Source organism: Dreissena polymorpha, chromosome 3 (assembly GCF_020536995.1).
Source record: "Dreissena polymorpha isolate Duluth1 chromosome 3, UMN_Dpol_1.0, whole genome shotgun sequence".
In the NCBI taxonomy this organism is placed as follows: Eukaryota; Metazoa; Mollusca; class Bivalvia; order Myida; family Dreissenidae; genus Dreissena; species Dreissena polymorpha.
The window spans coordinates 11,252,955-11,268,921 of record NC_068357.1 but is presented as its reverse complement, the minus strand read 5'-3'; the positions used below and the strand labels follow the sequence as shown (position 1 = coordinate 11,268,921).

General features: G+C 44.1%; 4 protein-coding genes across 4 annotated transcripts; all 4 read left to right on the top strand.

The window, feature by feature from the left end:
* The first annotated feature begins 1,982 nt into the window (after positions 1–1,982).
* Positions 1,983–3,134, top strand: LOC127871195 (uncharacterized). The gene has a single exon (XM_052413940.1). It carries the CDS (start codon positions 1,983–1,985, stop codon positions 3,132–3,134), a length of 1,152 nt encoding a protein of 383 aa, XP_052269900.1.
* Positions 3,135–3,207: 73 nt separating this feature from the next.
* LOC127871188 (uncharacterized) lies at positions 3,208–6,923 on the top strand. Its single transcript, XM_052413930.1, has 4 exons — positions 3,208–3,232; positions 3,625–3,920; positions 3,968–4,837; positions 4,905–6,923. Exons 1-4 carry the CDS (start codon positions 3,208–3,210, stop codon positions 6,921–6,923), a joined length of 3,210 nt encoding a protein of 1,069 aa, XP_052269890.1.
* A 73-nt stretch (positions 6,924–6,996) lies between these two features.
* Positions 6,997–8,712, top strand: LOC127871187 (uncharacterized). The gene is made up of 2 exons (XM_052413929.1): positions 6,997–7,021; positions 7,223–8,712. Exons 1-2 carry the CDS (start codon positions 6,997–6,999, stop codon positions 8,710–8,712), a joined length of 1,515 nt encoding a protein of 504 aa, XP_052269889.1.
* Positions 8,713–8,792: 80 nt separating this feature from the next.
* On the top strand, positions 8,793–9,803 carry LOC127871183 (uncharacterized). Its single transcript, XM_052413925.1, has one exon. It carries the CDS (start codon positions 8,793–8,795, stop codon positions 9,801–9,803), a length of 1,011 nt encoding a protein of 336 aa, XP_052269885.1.
* The last annotated feature ends 6,164 nt before the right edge of the window (positions 9,804–15,967 follow it).

Below are 15,967 nucleotides of genomic sequence, written 5' to 3'. Positions count from 1 at the left end.
TCGAAAAGACGACAGGAATAATCATATATTTTTAACATCGTATAGCGAAAAACAGTCGTTTGCACTACGAATGGGAAGAGTACGCCCGCTTTAATTATAAACGTCTTGAATTGGAGATCAGGAATGTACTGCAGCGACAAATTTAATCGAAGAACACACTTCACCGAATAATTTGGAGACGCCAATTTGGAGATTGACATTTTGATGATGGTGTCAATATTGACATAAGCGTGTTAAATCTTTTGTTTCAATAGTTGAGGATTAGCATACAGTTATCATGTGTCTTTACTTTTTGTGCAAAACTTGCGAGTGCAATATCTATATCGATATTTAAGATGTATTGTCCCATTGATGACGTCATTAAACTTCTGTAGTGCAGGATGTGGTGGTGTTTAAAAAATTAACGTTTTTGTGATTTTTGACTTTAAACTAGAATAAAATATGTACGTTCTTGGTATCAAATTGTTTGTTTTGTTGAACCTGATTCATGTTGATAGAAATTGTGGACTTAATTGCAAAGCCCACGTAACTCCAAACATTGACTGATATAAGAACTTCCTGTTGCCATGATATAAAAAAATATATCAGGCAACGTTATATCAGGCAGATATCAATGCGGTGGTATGATAAATATATATTCACACATATCGCCAGTTACGGGGTCTCTGATTTCTCTGATTTAGAAATAGGTCACGGGGTTCCTACTTTAAATACATATATCTCCATACCCTTTTTTAGCTCACCTGATTGCTCAGGTGAGCTTTTGTGACCGGTCTTTGTCCGTCCGTCCGTCCACATTTGTTCGTAAATACTCTAGCGGCCACATTTATTGTCCGATCTCATGAAACTTGGTAAGAAGCTTCGTCCCAATGAAATCTCGGTCGAGTTCGAAACTGGGTCGTGCCGGGTCAACAACTAGGTCACTAGGTCAAAAAAGGAAAACACTTGTAAACACTGTAGAAGTTACATTTCATGCCCAATCTTCATGTAACTTTGTCAAAAAAAATTGTCTTAATAATTATATGACAACCAATCAGTACATTGACACATCAGTACAGAAAGGGGGGGGGGGTTCCGGGCTTCTCTGGCTGCATTGAACACTCCAGTGCCATCAGTCAGATCATCCGTGAAGCAAAGGTGAACGCCAATGACCTCACAGTCGTCTGGTTAGACCTCGCCAACGCCTATGGCTCCATACCACACAAGCTTATTGAAGAAGCAATGAAGCACTATCATATCCCAGAGCATATACAGGGTATCATAAATGGCTACTTTGATGGCATACAGCTTCGATTCTCAATCGGTGACCAGACAACGCCATGGCAGAGGTTAGAGAAGGGGATAGTAACTGGCTGCACCATCTCAGTGGTACTATTCGTGATGGGCATGAACTTGATCATCAACGCCGCGAAGAGGGAAACCAGAGGACCAAAAACAGCGTCAGGTATACACCTCCCATCCAGCAGGGGGTTCATGGATGACCTGACCATCACTACCACCACACATGTACAGGCCCGCTGGGTACTAACAGCCCTACAGGACACGGTCACATGGGCACGAATGAAGTTTAAACCCAAGAAGTCAAGGAGCCTGATTATCAAGAAGGGAAAGGTCACCAAAAGATTCACTCTACAGGTGCAAGGGGAAGACATTCCATCCATTATTGACAGTCCAGTCAAGTGCCTCGGAAAGTGGTACGACGCCAGCCTGAAGGACACTAATAACATAACTAGAGTCAAAAACCAGCTCCAAGATGGCCTGAAGCTTATAGACCAGACAGGACTCCCGGGCAAGTTTAAGGCATGGCTCTACCAACATGGGTTACTACCTAGGCTTATGTGGCCCCTTATGCTGTACGAGATAGCTACAACCACTGTAGAAGGATTCGAGTGATCAACCGGCATCTCCGGAGATGGCTTGGTGTCCCTCCTAGTTTCACCAGCATTGGACTGTATGGCAGAACCAACCAACTTCAACTCCCAATGACCTCACTAGTTGAAGAGTTCAAGGTTGCCAAAGGAAGACTGGTGGTAACCCTCAAAGAGTCATCAGATGACATGATATGGAAGGCAGGCATCGAGACACGCACAGGGCGAAAGTGGTCAGCAAGCCAGGCAGTCGCCCAGGCAGAAAGCAGGCTACGACACAAAGACATCGTAGGCACCACAGCTATAGGAAGACAAGGCCTGGGCAGTTCAAAACCACAACGCTGGAGCACTGCCGGTAAGAAAGAAAGAAGCCAAATGGTCCAGTATGAGATCAGGCTTCCAGAAGAGGAAGACAGGCGCGCCAGAGCAGTCGGGATGGGAGGGCAGTGCGCATGGACACAATGGCAGACCACAGAAAGACACCTGACATGGGTAGACATTTGGCACTACGAACCACTACGACTCAAATTCCTACTGAGATCCGTATATGATCTGCTGCCATCTCCAGTCAATCTACACAGATGGGGGTTAGTGGAAGACCCAAAGTGTCAGCTGTGCGACAAACCAGGAACCATGCAGCACACCCTCTCATCTTGCCAGACAGCGCTAACACAAGGCCGCTACAGATGGAGGCACGACACAGTCCTCAAGGAGCTAGCAGACATACTAGAGCGGGAGAGAAGGAAGACAAGACCTACCAACAAGAAGGAAGTACCAACAATCAAATTCGTCAAGGAAGGACAAACTGCCAAGAAGGCAAGAACCGCAGCAACATCTATCCTTGATGAATCAGAGCGTTGGGAGATGAAGGTCGACCTAGGAAAACAGCTGGTATTCCCAGACATAGTCCATACCACACAGAGACCAGACATAGTTATATGGTCTCCCAAGGACAAGAAACTGGTGATGATAGAACTCACTGTACCCTGGGAGACTAGGTGTGATGAGGCCTACGAGCGGAAAATGGGAAAGTACACTGAGCTACAAGAACAGTGTAAAAGTCGCGGTTGGAGTGCCTGGCTGTTCCCCGTTGAAATAGGGTGCAGAGGATTTCCAGCCCAATCAGTATGGAGAATGCTCAGCAACATTGGGATCAAGGGAGGTGACAGGAAGAGGGCTGTAGGCAGACTTGGACAAGCTGCAGAAAAAGCATCCAACTGGCTGTGGATGATGCGAGAGGAGAAGAGCTGGACGCTAAACCACTGACCCGTAGTGTTTGGCCAACACTACGGATCCACTGCCCGGAGAGTGTCCTGGGATTAAAGGATAGAAACACTTGATGATAGGCAGTTCCCAGCTGATGAGTCAGTGGTTTGTGCAGTAGTATCTGTATTCTACACATCATATATCTGGGCAACCAGTGACTTCCAGGAAAGACTGGATGACGACTGAGAATAGAACAGTGACACTGGAGAGACAGATGACACCAGGAACAGACTGGACCCGGGGCATGACGGGGTAGCATCCCAGATTGCAGTCTTCGTGAGAAGACACCCACTATCAAGCTACAGACTCCGATACAGAAGAATACCCCCAGAGTCTCCCGAGAGGGGGGGGGAGGATGAGAGACTCGATCAGACGGATTCAACGACAACGACACGGCTAGTCCAATCGACATTGACCGGAACAAAGGCAGAGGTGAAGTGTAGATGTGGAAAGGTGTGCAAGAACCTTAGAGGCTTGCGTATTCATCAAGGGAGAACGGCATGCGGGAGCACGGCAAGGCAGCGGCAACGCTCAGATTTTACATCTGGTGAGACGTTGGAGGATCCTAGTCAGGACTCAACCCACAGTACTGGGGACCTCTACGCAGCTGAGAAGCCACGCACCAATTCAGCAGATCCTGACATTGTCTCGCAAGTCAGCGACATCTTCGAAGAAGATGACCCTCTTCTAGAGCTTTTAGGTACTCCAGAGGACCTGAGGCCAAACACAGACACACAGCACAACACCCGAAATACAGCTTCCAATACTAATGCCACAGCCCAGAAGGTTAGAATTACATGGCCCAGACAAGTGACAGGAACCTGTGGAAACAGTTTGATGAAGACCTCAACACCATCCTGGAAACAACACTCCAAGGGCCAGTAGAGAAGAAACTGAAGTCTCTGACCAACCTTGTCCACTCTATCGGCAAAGAACGATTTGGTGAGGTGAAACGGAAACCCACCAGAACCCCTGCACAGCCAAATAGAAGACAACGACAGATCACAGAGATTAGGAAAGAGCTGAAGTCACTGAGGAAATCCTACCAAAAAGCAAATATAGAGGAAAGACCCGGACTTCAGCAGCTTAGAGATGAACTCAGACAGAAACTGACCGATCTTCGTAAGGCAGAACAACTCCGAGACAAGCGGAAGAAGCGAGCCAAGAGGCGAGCTGAGTTCATAGCCAATCCATACAAGTTTTCCAAAGGACTCCTAGACAAAGAAAAATCTAGAAAGCTTGAAAGCAGTATGGAAGAGATACAACAGCATCTAAAGGACACACACTCCGATCCAGCAAGAGATAATCTATTAGGAAGCTGTCCAAGAATTGAACCAGTCCCAGAACCCACAATTCCACTAAACATAAAAGAACCCACAATGAAGGAAGTATCTGATGTAGTGAAGAAAGCAAGAAGCGGCTCCGCACCAGGACCAAACGGTATACCCTATAAAGTATACAAGATGTGCCCGATGCTACTACGAAGACTATGGACCCTACTTAAGGTGATATGGAGGAAAGGAAAAGTCCCAGATTGTTGGCAACAGGCAGAGGGAATATTTACTCCAAAGGAAAAAGGCTCCAAACATGTGACCGAATTCCGAACCATTTCACTGTTGAATGTGGAGGGGAAAATATTCTTCGCTGTCCTGGCAAGACGAATGACCACGTTCCTGACAACCAATCAGTACATTGACACATCAGTACAGAAAGGGGGGGGGGGGTCCGGGCTTCTCTGGCTGCATTGAACACTCCAGTGCCATCAGTCAGATCATCCGTGAAGCAAAGGTGAACGCCAATGACCTCACAGTCGTCTGGTTAGACCTCGCCAACGCCTATGGCTCCATACCACACAAGCTTATTGAAGAAGCAATGAAGCACTATCATATCCCAGAGCATATACAGGGTATCATAAATGGCTACTTTGATGGCATACAGCTTCGATTCTCAATCGGTGACCAGACAACGCCATGGCAGAGGTTAGAGAAGGGGATAGTAACTGGCTGCACCATCTCAGTGGTACTATTCGTGATGGGCATGAACTTTATCATCAACGCCGCGAAGAGGGAAACCAGAGGACCAAAAACAGCGTCAGGTATACACCTCCCATCCAGCAGGGGGTTCATGGATGACCTGACCATCACTACCACCACACATGTACAGGCCCGCTGGGTACTAACAGCCCTACAGGACACGGTCACATGGGCACGAATGAAGTTTAAACCCAAGAAGTCAAGGAGCCTGATTATCAAGAAGGGAAAGGTCACCAAAAGATTCACTCTACAGGTGCAAGGGGAAGACATTCCATCCATTATTGACAGTCCAGTCAAGTGCCTCGGCAAGTGGTACGACGCCAGCCTGAAGGACACTAATAACATCACTAGAGTCAAAAACCAGCTCCAAGATGGCCTGAAGCTTATAGACCAGACAGGACTCCCGGGCAAGTTTAAGGCATGGCTCTACCAACATGGGTTACTACCTAGGCTTATGTGGCCCCTTATGCTGTACGAGATAGCTACAACCACTGTAGAAGGATTCGAGAGAGTGATCAACCGGCATCTCCGGAGATGGCTTGGTGTCCCTCCTAGTTTCACCAGCATGGGACTGTATGGCAGAACCAACCAACTTCAACTCCCAATGACCTCACTAGTTGAAGAGTTCAAGGTTGCCAAAGGAAGACTGGTGGTAACCCTCAAAGAGTCATCAGATGACATGATATGGAAGGCAGGCATCGAGACACGCACAGGGCGAAAGTGGTCAGCAAGCCAGGCAGTCGCCCAGGCAGAAAGCAGGCTACGACACAAAAACATCGTAGGCACCACAGCTATAGGAAGACAAGGCCTGGGCAGTTCAAAACCACAACGCTGGAGCACTGCCGGTAAGAAAGAAAGAAGCCAAATGGTCCAGTATGAGATCAGGCTTTCAGAAGAGGAAGACAGGCGCGCCAGAGCAGTCGGGATGGGAGGGCAGTGCGCATGGACACAATGGCAGACCACAGAAAGACACCTGAAATGGGTAGACATTTGGCACTACGAACCACTACGACTCAAATTCCTACTGAGATCCGTATATGATCTGCTGCCATCTCCAGTCAATCTACACAGATGGGGGTTAGTGGAAGACCCAAAGTGTCAGCTGTGCGACAAACCAGGAACCATGCAGCACACCCTCTCATCTTGCCAGACAGCGCTAACACAAGGCCGCTACAGATGGAGGCACGACACAGTCCTCAAGGAGCTAGCAGACATACTAGAGCGGGAGAGAAGGAAGACAAGACCTACCAACAAGAAGGCAGTACCAACAATCAAATTCGTCAAGGAAGGACAAACTGCCAAGAAGGCAAGAACCGCAGCAACATCTATCCTTGATAAATCAGAGCGTTGGGAGATGAAGGTCGACCTAGGAAAACAGCTGGTATTCCCAGACATAGTCCATACCACACAGAGACCAGAAATAGTTATATGGTCTCCCAAGGACAAGAAACTGGTGATGATAGAACTCACTGTACCCTGGGAGACTAGGTGTGATGAGGCCTACGAGCGGAAAATGGGAAAGTACACTGAGCTACAAGAACAGTGTAAAAGTTGCGGTTGGAGTGCCTGGCTGTTCCCCGTTGAAATAGGGTGCAGAGGATTTCCAGCCCAATCAGTATGGAGAATGCTCAGCAACATTGGGATCAAGGGAGGTGACAGGAAGAGGGCTGTAGGCAGACTTGGACAAGCTGCAGAAAAAGCATCCAACTGGCTGTGGATGATGCGAGAGGAGAAGAGCTGGACGCTAAACCACTGACCCGTAGTGTTTGGCCAACACTACGGATCCACTGCCCGGAGAGTGTCCTGGGATTAAAGGATAGAAACACTTGATGATAGGCAGTTCCCAGCTGATGAGTCAGTGGTTTGTGCAGTAGTATCTGTATTCTACACATCATATATCTGGGCAACCAGTGACTTCCAGGAAAGACTGGATGACGACTGAGAATAGAACAGTGACACTGGAGAGACAGATGACACCAGGAACAGACTGGACCCGGGGCATGACGGGGTAGCATCCCAGATTGCAGTCTTCGTGAGAAGACACCCACTATCAAGCTACAGACTCCGATATAGAAGAATACCCCCAGAGTTTCCCGAGAGGGGGGGAGGATGAGAGACTCGATCAGACGGATTCAACGACAACGACACGGCTAGTCCAATCGACATTGACCGGAACAAAGGCAGAGGTGAAGTGTAGATGTGGAAAGGTGTGCAAGAACCTTAGAGGCTTGCGTATTCATCAAGGGAGAACGGCATGCGGGAGCACGGCAAGGCAGCGGCAACGCTCAGATTTTACATCTGGTGAGACGTTGGAGGATCCTAGTCAGGACTCAACCCACAGTACTTGGGACCTCTACGCAGCTGAGAAGCCACGCACCAATTCAGCAGATCCTGACATTGTCTCGCAAGTCAGCGACATCTTCGAAGAAGATGACCCTCTTCTAGAGCTTTTAGGTACTCCAGAAGACCTGAGGCCAAACACAGACACACAGCACAACACCCGAAATACAGCTTCCAATACTAATGCCACAGCCCAGAAGGTTAGAATTACATGGCCCAAGACAAGTGACAGGAACCTGTGGAAACAGTTTGATGAAGACCTCAACACCATCCTGGAAACAACACTCCAAGGGCCAGTAGAGAAGAAACTGAAGTCTCTGACCAACCTTGTCCACTCTATCGGCAAAGAACGATTTGGTGAGGTGAAACGGAAACCCACCAGAACCCCTGCACAGCCAAATAGAAGACAACGACAGATCACAGAGATTAGGAAAGAGCTGAAGTCACTGAGGAAATCCTACCAAAAAGCAAATATAGAGGAAAGACCCGGACTTCAGCAGCTTAGAGATGAACTCAGACAGAAACTGACCGATCTTCGTAAGGCAGAACAACTCCGAGACAAGCGGAAGAAGCGAGCCAAGAGGCGAGCTGAGTTCATAGCCAATCCATACAAGTTTTCCAAAGGACTCCTAGACAAAGAAAAATCTGGGAAGCTTGAAAGCAGTATGGAAGAGATACAACAGCATCTAAAGGACACACACTCCGATCCAGCAAGAGATAATCCATTAGGAAGCTGTCCAAGAATTGAACCAGTCCCAGAACCCACAATTCCACTAAACATAAAAGAACCCACAATGAAGGAAGTTTCTGATGTAGTGAAGAAAGCAAGAAGCGGCTCCGCACCAGGACCAAACGGTATACCCTATAAAGTATACAAGATGTGCCCGATGCTACTACGAAGACTATGGACCCTACTTAAGGTGATATGGAGGAAAGGAAAAGTCCCAGATTGTTGGCAACAGGCAGAGGGAATATTTACTCCAAAGGAAAAGGGCTCCAAACATGTGACCGAATTCCGAACCATTTCACTGTTGAATGTGGAGGGGAAAATATTCTTCGCTGTCCTGGCAAGACGAATGACCACGTTCCTGACAACCAATCAGTACATTGACACATCAGTACAGAAAGGGGAGGGGGTCCGGGCTTCTCTGGCTGCATTGAACACTCCAGTGCCATCAGTCAGATCATCCGTGAAGCAAAGGTGAACGCCAATGACCTCACAGTCGTCTGGTTAGACCTCGCCAACGCCTATGGCTCCATACCACACAAGCTTATTGAAGAAGCAATGAAGCACTATCATATCCCAGAGCATATACAGGGTATCATAAATGGCTACTTTGATGGCATACAGCTTCGATTCTCAATCGGTGACCAGACAACGCCATGGCAGAGGTTAGAGAAGGGGATAGTAACTGGCTGCACCATCTCAGTGGTACTATTCGTGATGGGCATGAACTTTATCATCAACGCCGCGAAGAGGGAAACCAGAGGACCAAAAACAGCGTCAGGTATACACCTCCCATCCAGCAGGGGGTTCATGGATGACCTGACCATCACTACCACCACACATGTACAGGCCCGCTGGGTACTAACAGCCCTACAGGACACGGTCACATGGGCACGAATGAAGTTTAAACCCAAGAAGTCAAGGAGCCTGATTATCAAGAAGGGAAAGGTCACCAAAAGATTCACTCTACAGGTGCAAGGGGAAGACATTCCATCCATTATTGACAGTCCAGTCAAGTGCCTCGGCAAGTGGTACGACGCCAGCCTGAAGGACACTAATAACATCACTAGAGTCAAAAACCAGCTCCAAGATGGCCTGAAGCTTATAGACCAGACAGGACTCCCGGGCAAGTTTAAGGCATGGCTCTACCAACATGGGTTACTACCTAGGCTTATGTGGCCCCTTATGCTGTACGAGATAGCTACAACCACTGTAGAAGGATTCGAGAGAGTGATCAACCGGCATCTCCGGAGATGGCTTGGTGTCCCTCCTAGTTTCACCAGCATTGGACTGTATGGCAGAACCAACCAACTTCAACTCCCAATGACCTCACTAGTTGAAAAGTTCAAGGTTGCCAAAGGAAGACTGGTGGTAACCCTCAAAGAGTCATCAGATGACATGATATGGAAGGCAGGCATCGAGACACGCACAGGGCGAAAGTGGTCAGCAAGCCAGGCAGTCGCCCAGGCAGAAAGCAGGCTACGACACAAAGACATCGTAGGCACCACAGCTATAGGAAGACAAGGCCTGGGCAGTTCAAAATCCACAACGCTGGAGCACTGCCGGTAAGAAAGAAAGAAGCCAAATGGTCCAGTATGAGATCAGGCTTTCAGAAGAGGAAGACAGGCGCGCCAGAGCAGTCGGGATGGGAGGGCAGTGCGCATGGACACAATGGCAGACCACAGAAAGACACCTGACATGGGTAGACATTTGGCACTACGAACCACTACGACTCAAATTCCTACTGAGATCCGTATATGATCTGCTGCCATCTCCAGTCAATCTACACAGATGGGGGTTAGTGGAAGACCCAAAGTGTCAGCTGTGCGACAAACCAGGAACCATGCAGCACACCCTCTCATCTTGCCAGACAGCGCTAACACAAGGCCGCTACAGATGGAGGCACGACACAGTCCTCAAGGAGCTAGCAGACATACTAGAGCGGGAGAGAAGGAAGACAAGACCTACCAACAAGAAGGAAGTACCAACAATCAAATTCGTCAAGGAAGGACAAACTGCCAAGAAGGCAAGAACCGCAGCAACATCTATCCTTGATGAATCAGAGCGTTGGGAGATGAAGGTCGACCTAGGAAAACAGCTGGTATTCCCAGACATAGTCCATACCACACAGAGACCAGACATAGTTATATGGTCTCCCAAGGACAAGAAACTGGTGATGATAGAACTCACTGTACCCTGGGAGACTAGGTGTGATGAGGCCTACGAGCGGAAAATGGGAAAGTACACTGAGCTACAAGAACAGTGTAAAAGTCGCGGTTGGAGTGCCTGGCTGTTCCCCGTTGAAATAGGGTGCAGAGGATTTCCAGCCCAATCAGTATGGAGAATGCTCAGCAACATTGGGATCAAGGGAGGTGACAGGAAGAGGGCTGTAGGCAGACTTGGACAAGCTGCAGAAAAAGCATCCAACTGGCTGTGGATGATGCGAGAGGAGAAGAGCTGGACGCTAAACCACTGACCCGTAGTGTTTGGCCAACACTACGGATCCACTGCCCGGAGAGTGTCCTGGGATTAAAGGATAGAAACACTTGATGATAGGCAGTTCCCAGCTGATGAGTCAGTGGTTTGTGCAGTAGTATCTGTATTCTACACACATATGTTGGTTGAGTTCAAAAGTGGTTCCGGTCCGTTGAAAAAAATGGTCGCCAGTGGGCGGGGCAGTTTTCCTTATTTGGCTATAGAGAAAACTTGTAAACACTCTAGAAGTCACATTTTTTGCCCAATCATCATGAAAATTGGTCAAAACATTGGTTTTATTGATTTCTCGGACGAGTTCGAAAGTGGTCCAGATCGGTGAAAAAAACATGGCCGCCAGTGGGCGGGGCATTTTTCTCAATATGTATATAGTGAAAACATGTGAACACTCTAGAAGTAACATTTTGGCCCAATTTTCATGAAATTAGGTCACATTTGTTTCCTTGATACGAGAGTTGAGTTAAAAAATGGTTCCGGTCAGTTGAATAACATGGCTGCCGGGGGGGGGCAGTTTTTTTATATTTATATAGTTAAAGAAGCTTGTGAACAGTCTAGAAGTCACATTTATTACCCAATCATCATGAAACTTGGTGAAATTATTGGTTTTATATATATCTCAGATGAGTTCGCAAATGGTCCCGTTTGGTAAAAAAACATGGCCGCCAGGGGGGGGGGCAGTTTTCCTTATGTGACTAAAGAGAAACCTTGGGATCGAACACTATAGAAGTCTCATTTTTTGCCTAATCATCGTGAAACTTAGTCAATACATTGGTTTTATTGATTTCTCGGACAAGTTGGAAAATGGCTCAGATCGGTGAAACACACTTTTTAGCTCACCTGATTGCTCAGGTGAGGTTTTAGAATTGGTCTTTGTCCGCCGTCCGTTCGTCCACATTTGGTATGTAAACACTCTAGCATTCACACTTCTCAAGCATTCTTTATGCAAGTTGCTGAAAGATCTCGGTCAAGTTTGATAATGAACAAAATCACATAATTAATGCCATAATTATTGCCCTTAGATTGTCCAATTTTTCATTATATTATACAAAATCCTTGTAAAAACTCTAGAGGTCACAATTTTGTTTCAGATTTTATGAATCTTGGTCAAAATATTTATTTTTGTAAGCAAAGTTTGATGTTTGGTAAGGGGGGTCAACTCAAAATATAGGTCACCAGGTAAAATCTTACAAAAACACTCCATACGCCAGAGTTTTGGTTCAATAATTATGAAAATTGACCAGGATGTTTGTCTAGACAAGATCTAGGTCAAGTTTGACGTTAAGTAAAGATTAAATGAACCGACTCCTCTCAGGTGAGCGAACTAGGGCCATCTTGTTATTCTATATTAACACGAATTAAGGTATATAGGGGAACCTAATATAGTATTATATATATATATATATACACTTCAACACCGTTATTTCGAACACCGATAATCCGAAGTCACCGTTATTTCGAAGTATTTTTCGGGTCCCGATATTGGTTCTTCTTTGTTTAATATAAAATTTCATTGTTAATCCGAACTTCGTTAAACCGTAGAAATCGTTAATTCGAAGTGATTCAGTCGGTCCCAACACTATAATTCGCACCTTATTAACAATCTTTAATCCGAAGTCAAAACTGCAAAATACTGAGCGTAATTTCACACCTTTGTCGTGGCTCGTCAAAAGCCGATAATTACACCTTTGTCGTCTGCGCGAACGCCGGTGTTCAGAGAGACATCGCATATTAGTTAAAAAAATGTTAATTAATTTCCGAAAATGTATTAATATGTATGTATGTCTGATCAATTGTGCTATTCATTATATTTTATATGTTCTGTAATAAGACAAAAATAAAAACAAGAAAAATAATCGTTTTATTCCTCCGTTTGTTACAAGTGGAAATCTATTGCTATCTGACTAGTTTACGCTTTTCAGTAAGCGTGTAACCGAACCATGTGAATTCCACAACGATTCATTTTTTACAGAATCAAAGAAGTCTTCTGTCAAATGTTTATTTCGAATTATCGTTAATCCGAAGTTTTTTAACAGTCCCGACGACTTCGAAATAACGGTGTTGAAGTGTATATATATATATATATATATATTTATTTATTTATTTATTTATTTATTTATTTATTTGATAGTGATTTTTTTTCAGAAAAGTTGATTTTTCGTTATAATATGATTGTTTATCATTCAAAATGATGTTTTCACTAATTATAATCATAGCAACACGCTAACCACCTGTGCTAGACACTAGGTATTTATATCGAAGTTTATGAGGTCCTTCTGCGTTTGACACTCGATTATGTGAGGACTTATCAATCCTACAAAACAAAATTTCAAGACTAACAGAAGTTAGGAAACATATTTACTGACACCTCAATGTCCAGCTATTGAAGTGGTCTTTAAATGAAGAGCCACATCTTTGTGGGGTTTTCTATTGGTCATAATTATTTTGCATTAATTAACATGTAAGAATCCTTAAGAAATATGCCTTTCTAGGTTCTTTAACAAACTATGTTTACCATTGTTTCAAATTTTCCTTGTGCATCAAAAGTGTGTATTTTAAAGAATGTTTGTATGACCATGCTGCAACCAGGAAGTGAAGGATGAGGAGGCGGAAGAATTCATCCAGAACACTAACTATGGTTTATATCCTGATCATGTTAAACGTGCGTGTTTTTTGTATAAGATTGTGTATGTGTTAGCATTACGTCATACTTATTAACTCTATCAGAATATTTGGAAGCCTAAAATTATGCCCGATAGTCAACAGTCAAACGCAGTTTCGTTCATACATGTGTTTGCCGGAATAAATGGTTCTGTTCTGGAATCTATTTTAAATGAGTCTAGAATGCTTATTAATGTACTTATAATGGCAGTACTTGAATATTTTCATGCATTACTGTCCGAATCATGTAACTATTGTAAAATCTTAACATAATTCTGTAGTGTGCTAATCATACTTTGACCTGTATTCTTTTTCAGATGATGAGCTAAAACGTCATAAGAGGTCAAGGGCACGTTCAAGGTCGATTTTAAAATAAAGGTCGCGTTCCCGAAGCGGAAGTGGGTCAAGGTCACGACCTCGTTCTAGTACCGGAAGTAGAAGCCCGGTCCATCCTCCAGATCCAAAGTAAGAGTGGAAGTTGACGTTCAGGTTTACGGTAAAACATTAGGTCAATTTCAACAACTGGAAGCAATAGTTCCAGCAGTTCTCGAAGTGCTATCAGAAGAAAAAGTAAAAGCAGAAGTATTTTTAGGTCGCCGACGCTGTCGACATCGCGCAGTCGTTACGGAAGCCGCAGTCGATCCGCAAGTAGATCAAGTATATGCAGCGCGAGCTGCAATAGAAGTGGCAGCGAGAGATGGAAGAAGGATGAGTAAGAAATCTTTGGTTCTGATAGTGACTTTGACAGTAATTGAGTCTACTCATGCTCTGCTACTTACGTTGTTAATACATATTCGAAGATTATGCTCTATTCCTTTGTGTCGTCGTACAAGTTTAATATTTCATTGGGATGACATTGTTTGGACTTAAATTCGTATTTCTTTCATAAAAATTTCGACTCTGTGTTTCATTTATTGATTTCATGCAGATGTAAGTAATGCACTTAAGATTCAGTACTGTGTTTCTATACACCAGGTTTTTATTGGAATGGACAGTACTGAGAATGTTCATTGTAACATTCGTGCAGTTGTTTTTGTGCATTTCATGGACACTTTAAAATCATTTATTATGTAATATAAAATTGTTCGTAACGAATGAGTTACAACTTATTTCTGTAATTAAGAATTCCCATGCAAAAGGGGATATAGAAATGAAACTTAGTTGTAATGTCATCTGTCACGCATGCAGTGGCATGACACAGTAGTCATAATATATGTTTATTATGAGTAATATGATTCAGAACACACACCTATTAAACACTCTAGATATTTTAATTGTCATGTTGATACATGCATATAAATATAATTTAATCGCAGTGGGGTAGGGGTTGAAATAGATCAAAACGCAGCCCAAGGTTTTATGAGCCGAAAGCATATCGGAAATGTGTGTATATATATATAAATATACATATTTAACAGAATATACAAACCTACAAATAAATTTAAACATAATTAAACCATGACACAACCTTTAAAACATAAATACAATATTTAAAATAGTTCAATTCATTAACAATGCAGACTATTAGTAATACATAATTGAAAAATACCAATAATCTAAAACTCACCAGTTTATTAGATGAACAAAAAACAACATTAATAGTAGATTTTAACAAGTATGTCTTTTGACATCCTGGGAGCAAAGGAAAGCATGGTCAGCAATTGCAATTAATTTCAACTTTTTTTGTCTTGACCAATACACATCTTGTATATTTGATTACTCATTCATTCTCACTGGACAAAACACGTATGAAATCCCAATACATGGCTGGACACACACAAAAGGGAATGAATCTCAGAAGAGAGCTAAATAGACACATACAAGATAAGGGACATAATCACTGGTACATTGGACATTAAAACATAGTAACATTGACCTATTCTACATAATTATACACATACGTCGACGGGATGCCATTTTTGAAGTTACGGATATTGCTTTTACATCCGTAACTCAATTAACCCATTTAAGCCTAGTGGACTCTACCATCCTTCTAAATTGGATCAATTTATTTCCAAAATAAGGGCTGTCTAGTATATTTATTTCAATTTTTAGAATATTTCTTACAGAAATTCCTTTAAGCAAACAGCGCTGACCCTGATGAGACGCCGCATCATGCGGTGTCTCATCTGGGTCTACGCTGTTTGCCAAGGCCTTTGTTCTAGACGCTTGAACTTACTGATCCAAGATATTAACGTTTCTCTTCCGATTTTGCGAGAATCAATGTTTGTGTGTTGATGTAGTAGTGGAATAGGAGCTAGAAATTGATGAATAATCACCAATCTAATTCAGCACATGTCTTTTAACCAATTTATATGTTTACAACCATGGCAGACCAGCCTTGTCCCAGTCCGTGAACAACTTCTCTTTGTTGCGGCGACTTAAACAGTCCCTGTGCAAGCGAATCGCAGATACATTTCTCCATAAATATTCTAAATCATCTTCTCGTAGAAATTGTAGTTTTTCTAATTCCCGTCGTAGCCTTTCCGTGAATTCCAGTGTTTCGACCTGTGTCATGTCAACTTTGGACTCCGTTATCACGACATCGAATGACCATTCTCTGTCTGTGTAGCAGAACAAAA